General features: G+C 37.9%; 1 protein-coding gene and 1 pseudogene across 2 annotated transcripts in view; both read left to right on the top strand.

The window, feature by feature from the left end:
- Positions 1 to 5,313, top strand: part of GRM5 (glutamate receptor, metabotropic 5) — a 590,374-nt gene extending 585,061 nt beyond the window's left edge. Inside the window, exon 10 of the mRNA XM_012641786.1 lies at positions 4,404 to 5,313. Within this exon, the coding sequence (XP_012497240.1) occupies positions 4,404 to 5,313 (910 nt within the window). The remainder of the gene's footprint in view (positions 1 to 4,403) is intronic.
- LOC105808214 overlaps positions 5,314 to 14,586 on the top strand; it is an 18,689-nt pseudogene continuing 9,416 nt past the window's right edge. The window contains exon 1 of the transcript XR_001137373.1: positions 5,314 to 5,432. The product of XR_001137373.1 is annotated as an elongation factor 1-delta pseudogene (transcript). The remainder of the gene's footprint in view (positions 5,433 to 14,586) is intronic.

The raw sequence follows: 14,586 nt of genomic DNA, 5'->3' as shown, positions 1-14,586 counted from the left end.
AATATTGCTTTTTGTTTTTCAGAAATAAAGCATAAATTGTCATAACAGAGAGGACATTCGATTACACAGTACAATATTTTGCAAAAGGGTTAATAGTGCCTGGAAAAGAGCAAGAAGTTTCTTTTAGCACCATCCCCAGATGTAGCAAATCATTTTGTTCCGTCCCTCTCTCCTCCATTCCTTTTTCCTCTTCCTTCTTTTCTAATGCCCAAAATATTCAGTAAGGGAAGGTGAAGTGCTATAGACAGATAAGATAAAGTTCTCTTTTATTTTTCCTACCTCAGACCCCAAGAACAAATATATAATCCTGATACTGAAAAAAAAATGTTCAGCCAAAATAATAAACACAGCAACTTGCCTCAGCTGAATGACAGATTTGATGGTAGTGAATAACTCCTTGCATCTGCAGAAGTGATATGCTTTATAAAGTATCCTCATGTGTATTATCCTTTGGGTTCCTCCCAGAAATCATGTAAGGTGCACAGGGGAGGTTTATTTCTTCCGTTTTTTTTTCTCAATAGGGAAATAGGCTCAAAGGTGTTCAGTAATTTTCCCACCATCACTCAGGGGCAGATCTTGGACTTACAATATGAGTCCTTTCTTCTTTCCACTACCCTTACTGCCTCAATAAGCTTTCATCACCAATTTCACTAAAATAGATATATATGAGTTACAGAAATATAATTCCTTTGTGATTTACATAGTAGATATCAAGATCTGTATTTCTATGTTTAGTTAATAAAATATCTTCTATCTATATACACTGAGTACTGTTGATTAAAGAGAGTTATATAACAAATAGATCCATAACACAAAACAAATAGTTTTATTAATATTGAATTATTTCTAAAACAATTGTAACAGAAAAAACAATTCAGTATGGATTTTCAAGTAGGAAATGCATTTATCTACACCATTATTGGCCCAAGAATATGACTGAGTGCATACTATGGTCTAGACAATTAGGTACTATGGACATATTAATGAAAGGAAACAGCAAACTCCTCTGTCTGTGCCTGCATGATGTCCCATCAGCAGGTGAGACAGACATATAGCAAAGAGTCCTTAAATTTCTAAATGGGACTATAGAAATCTAGTCTAGTATGGGGTCAGGAAAGCTTCCTTCAAGACAAGACAATTAAGGTAAAATCCAAAAAAATAAGTAAATAAATAGGATATGCTCAAGCAAAAAGGAAGAGAGGATGGAGCACAATGAAAGAGCATTTCAGGAAGAAGAACAATTTGGAATTTAGTGGAGTAGAAATGATCACCCAAGGAGACAATTTATTGGGTAAAGGAGAAACAATCTGAAGGGTTTAACGGCTTTACCACATATTTTACTTTGTGCTGAATTCTCTGTTCCTAAAACAGAGCTCAAAATGGCACTGAGTATACTGTTTTGATTTTCTGAAACCATATTCATGTGGAATACAAAAACGACCATCCTTAAACAACTTCTCCTTACCAGCCCTTTTTACCTGCATTGTCTCATTTAATCCTCAAACAACCTCGACCAAATGAAACACTTTCTGTTTCTTCCTGAGGCTTAAAGAGGTTATTCTTTTTCAAGCATCAAGGGTAGCCAATCCAGAATAAAAACCTAGGTTTTAGGATCCCTTGTCCGTTGCACTTTCCATGACATCACACAGTGACCATTAGCTAAAGAATCCTATCTGCCTATCAAATGCTTATTAAGACCCTGCTGTCACTGAACAAGACAGATAAAATCCCTATCTTCATGGAACCTACATTCTACTAACAAATATACTAATGTTGTGAGTAGGGCTTTTTTTCTTGAGTTCTCATTTACTTTGTGGAAAATAATCTTTCATGTTCCAAAGAATGAAATGAAGTACAAAGATTTGGACTCCATCTCTCTGGTGTCACCTGTGTCTGCTTCCATTGTTATTTGATGAGCTGGTGCTCTCTCTCCCTCATGGCCACAGGCACTAATCAGCAAAGGCATGGCCAGGAAAGATGTCACTACTTTGTGTAGAACTGGTTGGTTAGGGTGGTTTCCTTCCCACACATTTACCCAAAGCTTTGGCAATATGCTTTCATGTTTTGGAGCAAGGCTACATGTGATTCCAAGGACTGTCACTGTTAACATCCAGAGTTATGTTCCATCATATTGGACTAAAGGAATTCAAGAGAGGATGACTTTTAACAGCAGATGTTTGCAAAACCTCTCTGTGCTCGGAGCAAGAGCATCCCTGGGTAAAGCTTGGTAGAATAAATCCAGTTATTCTTCTGATTTCTAGACCATGCTTTGTATTAAAAGAGGCCCCAGTGACCAGAAAGACTGATTGCCCTTCTCAAAATGCCTTTTTTTTATCCTGCTGGTAGAAGAGAAAGGGAGTAGTTGGCACCCATCCCCCCAATCAAATCCCATAAATAATCTGGCCCATTTTTTCTATGCCCTGTTCCAGAAGTTAGTGAACACTTGGGGAAAAAAGAAATGTAATATATTGAAAACTTTAAAGGTAGCTGGCCAGGCTAATGCAAAATGGAAAAACAAATCCTGAAACTCTACTAGAAAGGAAAATCAACCATTTGGTAGTGTCCTTTTCTGCTAATACGGATGCACAACAACCTCTAAACCTGGAAATGATTCATTCATTCTCTCCAGGAAGAAGGGTGGAGATTGGAGTGAAGGATAGTTCATATTACAGAATTCGGAAGGACACCAGCTTGCAATATATTGGGTAGATTAAATGGAATGAGATTTCACAGGCAGGAGCAGAGAAAGGACAATCACAAAGGAACAGATAAAGAAATGGGAAGCAGTATGGGAAAGAGGCAAAAAACATGTTGTTCAAGGGGCTGCAGAAACAGTGATCTGTTATTAATGGAATGGTCATCTCAGACAGAGTGGATCTGACAGGTGCAGTCAGGCAGCCTCAAGGTACGTGGGCTCCAAACAGGGTTCAAGCTCCTGTTCAGCAAAGGCAGGTCACCCCTCCAGCAAGGAGGCCAAGGGAACAATGGAAATCCCCAAAAATGAACAGCTTTCTGTCAGTTTCTCAGGTTGTGAAACACTCTGAGAAACAAAGTACTTCAGAACCACTATGGGTGCAATGGGACAGAGCACTTATAAAAAGTATAGATCCTTGGAATCCAGACAATGGCAATCTCCTGAGGTCACATCTGGTACTTCTGACAAATGACTTAAGTGAGTCTTATGTACAGTTAAGTTTAATGACCACTAGCTAGTATGATAAAATTGGGTTCTTCACCTTCTTTTGTTCTCAGACTGACCAAGGCTATCTCTTGGTCACAGCCCTTAGACTAGAGCTGTCTGAAATTTACATAACACACCCCCTAGTCACAGAGATCTTAGACTTTTTTGGATGGAGAATCACACCAGATTCTCTCCATATCACTTCCCTGAAGGTCAAGCCACATCCTCTGACCAGGGTCTGTGGTTTCAGAGGTTATTGTGTCAGTTTGTAGTAGTAAGGAGGGTACAGTCAGACTGTGAGTCTGAGGCACCAATTCCATCTTCATCAGAGCAGCTGGATGGGCCATTCAGACTCCTGGGTGGAACCAAGAAGAGGAAAGAAGGAGAAGGGCCTTAAACAAGTCATGTCAGTCCCACAGCCTTCATCAAGACACTAATTGGAGATCACTATGCTTGGTGCCAAAGGCAATATACTACCAGTCTTCTCTCGTCGGATTGTTACTCAAGTATTAGGACTCAAATTTGTGAGGTGAATTTCTGTGAAGTAAAAAAGTTCTAATGAATTAGAAATGTGTGTACGTATTCATTGAATTTGTATTTTCCAGCAGATAAGGCAGTCTAAGTAAAATCATGTTCAAAATCAGGAATTCAGACAGACATCTCTAGTTATATAACCGACCTACAGAATAAAAGCTGAACTGGAGCTACTGTCTACTTTCTGGTAACCCCTGACTCTGTCTTCCCTCCCCTCTAATCACTGTTGGTGAGTTTAGGTCCTATTTGTAACGTTTCCGTTCAGAGGCCTCTAGCTCTAGGAAGCCCTTGCCCTCCTTGTACCAGGCACTTCTGCACAGTCACAGCACTGCTAGCCCTTGCATCTATGTTTGCAGCATAAACAGCTGTCGCAATCACGAGTGGGCTCAGAACTCCTGCAGAATCCTGATAAATACTCCTTCATCCTTACTAATAGCCCCTTTGACACATTTTCGTGGTCATGATAAACCGAAGGCCAGATAAAAGTAAGCGACTTTTGATTCAAAACAAAACAACCAACAAAAGCCACTTTCAAGATCTCTTTCCATGATGTCCTTTTGAAGCATTACTTCCCGAAAGAAAAGTCCTTCCCACGCTAGGTCCCATAAACACCCACCCATGGGCGAAGCCTCATCGAAGCCCCCTGGGGAACTCGCTCAGTCACCTCTCCTCTCCCTTTTCTCCTCAGCTCTAACGGAAAATCCGTCACGTGGGCCCAGAACGAGAAGAGCAGCCGGGGGCAGCACCTGTGGCAGCGGCTGTCCATCCACATCAACAGGAAAGAGAACCCCAACCAAACGGCCGTCATCAAGCCCTTCCCCAAGAGCGCCGAGAGCCGAGGCCCGGGCGCGGGCGCGGGGGCCACGAGCGGCGCGGGCGGCGCGGGCGGCGCGAGCGGGGCGAGCTGCACGGGCGGCGGCCCGGGCGGGCCCGAGCCCCCCGACGCCGGCCCGCAGGCGCTGTACGACGTAGCCGAGACCGAGGAGCACTTGCCGCCCGCGCGGCCGCGCTCGCCGTCGCCCATCAGCACGCTGAGCCGCCGCGCCGGCTCGGCCAGCCGCACGGACGACGACGCGCCGTCGCTGCACTCGGAGCCCGCGGCGCGCAGCAGCTCCTCGCAGGGCTCCCTCCTGGAGCAGATCAGCAGCGTGGTGACCCGCTTCACGGCCAACATCAGCGAGCTCAACTCCATGATGCTGTCCACCGCGGCTCCCGGCCCCGGCGTGGGCGCCCCGCTCTGCTCTTCCTACCTGATCCCCAAGGAGATTCAGCTGCCCACGACCATGACGACGTTCGCCGAAATCCAGCCCTTGCCGGCCATCGAGGTCACGGGCGGCGCGCAGCCCGTGGCTGGGCTCCCGTCGGCTGGGGGCGCTGCAGGGGAGGCACCCGCGGCCGGGCCTGAGGCTGCGGCCGGCAAGCAAGACCTGGAGGAGCTGGTGGCTCTCACCCCGCCGTCCCCCTTCAGAGACTCAGTGGACTCGGGGAGCACAACCCCCAACTCGCCAGTGTCCGAGTCGGCGCTCTGCATCCCATCGTCTCCCAAATATGACACTCTCATCATAAGAGATTACACTCAGAGCTCCTCGTCGTTGTGAATGCCACTGGAAGCCACGGGGCTTCAGCGTGCTGAGCCGAGACCTCCGGTGTTCACAGACACGGTGACAAGCACAGTCACCTGCTTAAGAACCGAGGTGGAAGATGCCCAGTACACCCCGTAATGGAAACATGAGATTAATAGTGCTATTTCACAACAACCGACGAAGACACCAACTACAAATCTTTTGGCAGATTTTCTTCTAGTGGCCTTAGAAAACATGGGCTTTTAAGAAACACTGCTTTTATTTTTGAGGGCAGACAAGGAGTCTGTTAAAACACTTAACGTACCAAGTGCTTTACTCCAAGGAAGCAGTGAGTGTGAAACAGCATAATGGAGGGTGAAAAGCGTAGTTAATAAGCAACTGTAAAAAGTTTTATTTGTTTACTTTAATTCTTTTCCCAGAAGAGTCTTCGATTCACCAAACATGAATGTACATTTTCTAACAAACTCAAAATCTGGGACCAAAACGTCAACCTTTCTCTTCCTTTTTTCTTTCTTTCTTTTTTTTCTTTAAAGACCTTGAAAAGCAGTAACTTGGGCTCAGTATTTACAGAGGCATTGTTGTGAGTGCATCCCGTGCATAACACGCAACTGGATAGTGAGTGCTGCGCTAATGTACGTAGGGCGTCTACCAGAGACTTTCCTCTCCAATTTGGTTGTGAAATACTCTTCCAAAAGCCTGCATCTCGGATTCCACCTAGTCATTTCAGATTCACCTCCATTAACCAAGAAAACCAGTGGAAGATTTCTTGACTATTTCACCATGTTGCCAATCAATACTGGAGTAGCAAAAAAATATTTTCTGGAATACTGTTTTGTAATTCCCTCGCTGGGGTGCATTGTGTAGCTGGAAATTCTCTTTATAATAATAATTCTTGAGCTCCAGCTTGGCTATCTCGTTCATGAAACACAACCACTCCTCCTTAAGAATGCTGTTCCGTTAGCATTGCCAGCTAAAATATAAAATATGCATTTGGGTTTCTTCATTCCTTTCTTTTGAGAATCTTATATACAAAGAGCTCCTCTGTTCTTTTTGAGTCCCACCACTGGAAGAGTGGTCCATAGACCCAATGAAGGCATTGTCACAATTGGCGGGACTGCTGAAAGAATTAACACTATCTTAATACACTGGCAATTTTAAACTGTGTCAAGTCAGCTTAGCAGAGATTTAGCTACGCCAATGAGCAGTGATTTTAACTATTCTTGGCTGCTTAAACAGGGCAGCTATGAACTATGACTAATGTAGATTTTTCAAAGCAATACAGAATACTAAAACAGAGGAACCTTAATGAATATCAACCACACAATCTTTCTTAGCCATTCCAAAAAGAGCAAAGCAATTATTAATATTTTGTTTTTTAAATTATTATTATGATTTTGTGCACTTCATATTGTCACTTTTTAAAAACTGCAGAAAAGAGATTTAGAGTTATAATAGAAACACATCTGCTTTGATAGGCTCATATAGGTAGACTTCACAGTTCAAGACGTGAGTCCACCGGCATCTTTCTTCCTCCCACTGCAGCTACCCTCACGTACCACATGGTTTTGATTTTTAAATAAGGATAGTAATAAAAGGAGGAAATGTCCTATAAATTTAAAGTTCAGTTGACCCAGCCTTGTACTAAAGATAGCCTTATGAAAAAGATTTGCTGTAAAGCAGAAGTATATTTTTGGCAGAGAGAAAAATAAATAAAACTTTTTTCCTTTAAGCTCAATATTCTTATTTTGGTAAGTATTTTTTTATTTCACATCTACTTTTTAAAAAAAGTTGAGAAATGGAGTCAATCCATTGACATAATTTATCATTCTCCACCTTTAAAAGTTATAATAAATATATTGCTTGTTGACTTTCCTATTCTGATATCTGCTCTTATTTGAAATATCAAGTCAAATCTTCCAATATAAAACATTAAAAGCAAACATCGATTTACTAAAATATCAATTTAAAAGAAATCAAATCTCCCATGCCAGATTTGAAAATAACATCATGAGAGTATTCAGATACCAAATATTACAATGAGACTTTTGAAACAGAAGTGAAATCTAGCTAAGCTTCATGGTATCATTAAAAGCAAATGTCGGCCGGGCGCGGTGGCTCACGCCTGTAATCCTAGCTCTTTGGGAGGCCGAGGCGGGTGGATTGTTTGAGCTCAGGAGTTCGAAACCAGCCTGAGCAAGAGTGAGACCCCCGTCTCTACTAAAATTAGAAAGAAATTAATTGGACAACTAAAAGTATATAGAAAAAATTAGCCGGGCATGGTGGCGCATGCCTGTAGTCCCAGCTACTCGGCAGGCTGAGGCAGGAGGATCGCTTGAGCCCAGGAGTTTGAAGTTGCTGTGAGCTAGGCTGACGCCACGACACTCACTCTAGCCTGGGCAAAAGAGTGAGACTCTGTCTCAAAAAAAAAAAAAAAAAAAAGCAAATGTCTGCCTCTACCTGAAAAACAAATGTAAATATTTTGAAGTATTAATACCCCCTGGATCCTCATCAAAAGGGTGGCATTCACTGAGGGATTATAGTCATTTCTTAAGTATTGAAACCTTTCTAAATATGCTCTTTTCTCTACATCTTGAAATTTGTTTCATAAAATCCTTAGATTGATTTTCATTTTATTCTCAAATACAGTAAGTTTCACTCTATTGACCAACAGAAGAACATTTTTTAAAACTTTCTCCATGATCAAATTCATTTTCTAATTTTTTAGTAACGTATCTCTTTAAAAAGTATACTACCTTATGAGAAACTTCATTAGAAATTAAAATTTAATGCAAGTAAATTGTCATCTGATAATTCCACATATCATAATCAACTGTGATAATAAATATAACTTATCCAATTAGAGGAAAACAAGATATATTTTTCTCTGTATTTCTATAACTTTTGCCATTTCATTGAATACATTGTATATTGGACATAAGATTATTAGTAATACATTCTTGAGATCTTTTATTTTGGAATGATGCTAACTGTCTCTTTGCCAATTCTAATACCAGGTTCCAAGTAATAACTCTACAATACAAAGAGAACTGAATACTCATTCTAGGGCTAGGATACGAACTTCACAATTCATTTGGGTACCTATTCTCATTGAATTTCCTTGTTCCTGGTGCCCAGTGATAATCAGTCGGGACCAGCATGACTAAAAGGAAGGGGAAATGCTAAGGTTCAGCAAAGTGACCCTGCAGGAGAGATTGGTCCCGGGATGGAAGGAAGACGACCTGGTTCGATCAAGTTATACTGACTAATCTAAGCAGTCCTCTCATCCTTTTATCTTGGGAGAGGAGTGGGGCAGCTTGAGAAGAACATAGAAGAACCGTCTTTCTGAGCTAAGGGTGGGGAACGGAAAGAGAATATGAAAAGAAAAATCATAAGAGAGTTGACTTAAGCAAGGAAAAAAAGCAAATCCCCAACAAATGTGCTATCCTTGAAAGTAACTGTCTTTCCCAAACCACTGCTGCTACCAGCAAGTGATCAGGAAGACTAGGAGCTATTTCTGACTGTAAATGAATTGTATAATGGTTCTGCTACAGTTCTGTGACTTCCAAACCAGAAATTAAACACTGTTTTTAAGGGAAAAAAAAAAATGTCCTATGCTAGTCTCTCAGCAAAATGTACATGTTTTGGAGACTTCAAAGGTATTATCTGAGTTCACATTTAGCAACAGCTTATTAATAACCCTCAAGCTGTCAGAATCTCTACAGTTACCATTTACAATTTTATACTGTGAAAAAAATACAGATCAGTGAAAGCATAAAGATAAATCAGAATTCATTTCGAAGAGGGTCTGAGGCCTGGGAGATTCTCTACTGTCTATTGAAGAATGAGGCATGTATAAAATAGTTGGCTGAATTTCACTGATCTTCCCAATGTGAACAAATATACTATGTATATTGTATGTATTTCTAGAAATCAATGGCAGCTGCTGGTGGTGTTGTAATTAGAAATCTATATAGAATATAGATGTTTTAGAAAGATGGTGCCAATCCTAAAAGATTTGTGTGGGCTACAAGTGCTTGTACTTACTTTTTTCAGCACTTATAACTGATTTGGTTTTAAAATTGTGTGCGTGTATTTGTTCTTTTCTGTTGTTGCAGCTTGTACTATTAAAATAATAGAGAATGTTAAATTATTTTGATGTGAATTGCAAATGATTTTTTTCATAAAGTTTAACATTTTTATCCGCATTGTTTTGCTTTGTACTTGTATAAATGTGTTTTATTTTAGCATTTTAAAATACACTTGCCTGTTTCTCAGTTGTCTAAATCATGTTATAGTTGGTTTTTGTGAAGTCAGTTGCTTTTGAAAAACATTAAAAAAAAACTATGATATGGCTTTAAGATTATTCCCCTCAAATGTTTAGAATACTGTCTCAATAGTGTTTTCTAAGATGGAAGAGCCATGCTACTAATTAACCTTAAATTCTGAATGATCTACACATTTGAATTATGAGGTTTACAAAGTAAGCAGTGGACAATAGATAAAAATGAAAATATAAACCAACCACAAACCAACCAGAGACACTGTCCCCAAAGACATCTATGAACACCATTTAAGACATAAATAAACACTTTTTCCAAAAAAGGAATGTAAGAAATATACAGTGTTTTGCATGTAGACAAATGATAGAAATAGTTTCACAATTTTCTGTGTTGATAGAGGCAACATCACACAAATAAAACAGATTATTTGTGTGTGTATATGTTTGTATACAAACATACACACACATTTATATAGATGTTTTACTTTTGAGTCCATCTGTGTGTGTTTGTGTGTATATGTGTGTTTGTGTGTACCTGTATGTGCGTATTTTTATAACTTTTCCAGAAAAAAATTTGCTTGTCAAATTACTTTTTATTTTGACTGACTCTTAAGCAAATTTACATTCCCTGAACACAAATTAGTGAAAACTTCAAAGCAGAACATAGGGTAGATGCTTGATATATGGAAGAAAAGGTGTAGATTTTAAAATATAACTGTTCTATGCTTCCCCCAATTGTGTTATTTATACTCATAATTACATATATAGACACATATAAACATAGATACATATATATGCATATATTATTATACAAAATATGTTTGATCTTGAAAAAGGAAATCATTTTCTCTACTTTGTCACACTCTGCCCTTCAGCGTCATCTACTCTGAAGTAATATGAATGAGCATATGTTCATTTAAAATTAAGGTTGAGGCGAGATATATGAACCCAGAAAATTATCTTCTAAAAATCAAAAGAGGCTTGTAAGGCTCCATAGAATCAGAGGACATTCAAAACCAGCTGATGCAATCGAAGTAACAGTGAATTAAAAGCCAGGATCTCTTACCCTGAATAAATTACCTTAATTTCTTTACAACTCAGTTCCTGTTTCTTTAAATGCAGAGGTGAGGTAAATGCAGAGGTGAGTTATAATAACCTGTGAGGTCTCTTTAATTTCCAACATTCCTGAAAATGCTCAGTAGATAGTAGCTATTGGTAGTGACAATGTAGTATTTAGTATACAGTTGATAGTCAGCAGGCAGCTTAAATATGTTATTTCCAATGTTACTTGTGAAGCTGTAACAAATTCTGTCCAACTTAAAGTAAATATGGGGAAAACCTATTGAAGTTTGAATTCATATGCAACCTTGAAACTATCCATCAAAGACAAATTAGTAAATTGATATTGAATGCCACAAAGAGAATGCTGTTATAATCTCTGCTGAAATCTGGACAATTTTTTGGTTGTGCTGTATATGAATGATCAGTTTTAGAAAACAATTCTCAGAAATTTACTTTTTTATAGTAGCTAGCTTGATAGGTAGGTGGATAAATAGAATTGTATTAATTAATTTAAACAAGAATACTATTTACATTTTTTTCTCAAAGGATTTTGAAATTCAGAACCAGTTACTACATTTCACCCTGTTTATTATTTTTTAATTAGTGTTAGTGCATAAATTTCATGAAGAGAATGTTTAAACTCAACTTCTCCAACCATTCTTAGAATTCTAAACCAAAGGTTTTGCAGGGAAACTTAACCTCCACAAGAATAAATATTTTAAATTAGCTTTTACTCCAGGAAAGAGGCAATTTATTTTTGCCAAGACATATGTCTTTTGAGGTATATATGACCTATAAACAGGCTAGTTATGTGATATACATATCAGAGACATTAGTCTTATTTATGTATAGCTTGTATTCTTACTCAATGACTTAAAAATAAAGCTTTATATACTATCATATTTCTATAATAGAGCATATGTTGTATTATAAATTATATGAATGAGATGTCCATAAAAATCACCTAATATAGTAAGTTGGCTTTTCTAAACTGCTAAATAGTAATAGGTGATTCATAAAACAAAAGTTTTTACAGCTTTAAAACTTTGAAAAATGTAATAATTCCAAGTTAAATGACTGTCTTCACCTCAGAATTTACCAGTCTTTAATATGCTAATATGCATTAACTTTTTTTATGAAGCTGTCTCCTCAGAGTAGATTTTTATAAAACACATTTCGGAAATATTATTATATAAAACATACTTGGTACATACTTTTTCTTTTAGTCTTCAAAATTTATTGCTATTTCTGTGATCTCCTGAGGCTTTTAGAGCCAAAAACATGGACTGATATAGTTACGGCCTCACCTTCAGGTGCCATTTTACTGCACCATGGGAAGTCTTCCTCAATTTTGTTACCCACTTTCCTCCCATTTTCTGATTTCTCAGACTTCTGTCAGCACATTTGCTTTACTTTAATGAGTCAAGCTAAGGGTTTTCCTTTACATTGTATTTTATCTTATTTTACTTTAGTCAGAAATGTTGTATAGTTTCTTAATTCCAACAGCCTCAAATGAAGCAATATGTGAGATACAGTATGAGCAGATGTTGACTAATCAGTGAAGTATATTCCCAGAGCACCAGAAGGTTATCAGAGTATTATCCAGAAGCTATTTTTAGAAACTGTTTTCATATTTTTTCTAATTAAATGAGAAAAGTTACATGGACACATCTATAGCGTATACCATGACAAGGCATTTCTATTCTTTCATGTTCAAGATTAGGGCTTCAGCCCTTTACTTCCCTATGCGTGTGGTACTTCAAATACTTAAGTTCTTCTTTCCGAAGAACTCAAATCACATCATTAGCCCTAGTACATTCACTCCACTCTTCAAAGAGGCATGAAACAATCTAAATGTATACAGAGAGGAAAGGTCTTATTCTGGGAAGGTAAGTACCCACTGTAATACCCGAGGACAAGTTAACAACAAAATTAGGGGAACATCCTGGTGAGTTCCATCCAGCCAGTGCAAAAGAAGCCAGTGGAAATGCTTTCTTGCTCTTTGTATGGAAATAAAAAGCACCAAAGTCAATTCCTTAAAGATAAGAGGAGATTGAGATACAATCATTCCTAATTGACAAAGTAGGACGCAGGAACACAAGAAAAATGTGAGTGATGATGGCAGGGCCATCATCAATTTACTTTATTAGGTCATTTTTCTTTTTTTCTTTTGAGACAAAATTTCACTCTGTTGCCAGAGCTAGAGTGCCATGACATCAGCCTAGCTCACAGCAATCTCCAACTCCTGGGCTCAAGCGATCCTCCTGCCTCAGCTCCCCAGTAGCTAGGCCTACAGGCATGCGTCACCACACCCAACTAATTTTTCTATTTTTAGTAGAAATGGGGTCTCACTCTTGCTCAGGCTGGTCTTGAACTCCTGAGCACAAGCTATCCTCCCACCTTGGCCTCCCAGAGTACTAGGATTATAGGCGTGAGCCACCGTGCCTGGCCCGCCCTCAGTTCTTGGTGTGCTCTTGGCCGAAGAATGACCAGAAACACTAAAGTGTCAAGAGTCCAGATTTTTAAACAGATTTAAAAGCCCAAATAAATTAAAAGAAGCCCAAAAGAAAGAATAATGCAATTGTGTTACTGAGTGTTGTTATTTGCTAAAGCAGTACCATCAGTTAACTCAGTGCTGATACATGCAAAGCATTGAGAGAGGCAAATTCTAATAAAGACAGGTGTAGAAATATTAATGTCCAACACAAAGTGATTCAAAATAAAAGTCATTGAAAGATATTTTACTTTGATAAAAATCTACTTAGAAAATAGAACAGGCATGAACCTATGTGTGCTTAACAATATGGCTTCAAAACTTATAAAGCAAAGACTAACAGAAACACAAGAGAAAAAAAATCCACAATGACTATGGACCTCTTTAATATACTTAACTCCCAAATACATCAAGAAGCCAAAAGAAAAAAATAAATTAAATCTTAGAGGAATAGAGTAAAACAAATAGTAAGAATAATCAAACAAATGTATTTAGAGTTTTGTTCTTGTTAACAGAGAACAGACATTCTTTTCATCATTCTTAAAACGTTCATAAACATTAACCTCAGATTAGGCCACAAGGGAAATCTTAACAAATTCCAGAAAGCAAAAATCATGCAGGCTATATCCACTGACTAAAAGATATGAAATCTTAAATTTTAAAAAAAGTCATCCAAAGAGAATGTCCACTTGGGATCTATTTCCTAAGATAGATTCTAGGATGAAGAGAAAAACATAACTAAAATTATAATCTACTTATAAATGAACAGAACCCTGCATATTAAAATCTGTAGAACAGCCTTTTATTAGAGTACTCCAAAGAAAATGTTTTATTCTAAATGTATATGTTTTTTAAAAGACTGAAAATAAACATTCAATTGGAGATACTGAAAATAAACAATAAAAAACAGATACAATGCAAATAATTAACATTCATTAAATCAAAAGTGATATAAGAAAACAAACATCTAACAAAAAATTAAAAGTGATCATTAAAACCAAACTCATTTCATTTGAAAAGACTAATATGTTGACAAACATTAATGAAATCTAATCAAGTAAGAGAGAGAAACCACAAATAAAATTAGTAATGAGAAAGGAGATATGTAAATAGAAATATAGATATATGAGTCTACTAGGTAAAACTTTGCACTAATAAATTTGAAAATATAGATGAAATGAATATTATTCTAGGAAAAATATAAATTACCAAATTGAAACAAAAACAAGTAGAAAAAATAACTCAGACCAATAATGATAGACTAACATAAAAATGAATTTTAAAATATCTTACTATAAAAAGCATAAGCCTAAGTCTTTTACAGGTAAATTTCACTATGAAATATAACTATAGAACATGGAAAAATATGGAAATATATATAGTTTATTCATGAGGCTTTCATACACGAATCAGACAAGGATGGAAATAAAATTCTAAGCTAATCTCATTTTAA

Source organism: Propithecus coquereli, unplaced genomic scaffold (genome assembly GCF_000956105.1).
Source record: "Propithecus coquereli isolate 6110/MARCELLA unplaced genomic scaffold, Pcoq_1.0 Scaffold170, whole genome shotgun sequence".
NCBI classification, from domain to species: Eukaryota; Metazoa; Chordata; class Mammalia; order Primates; family Indriidae; genus Propithecus; species Propithecus coquereli.
Note: the sequence above shows the minus strand (reverse complement) of the source record. Positions and strands in the feature narration are given on the sequence as shown.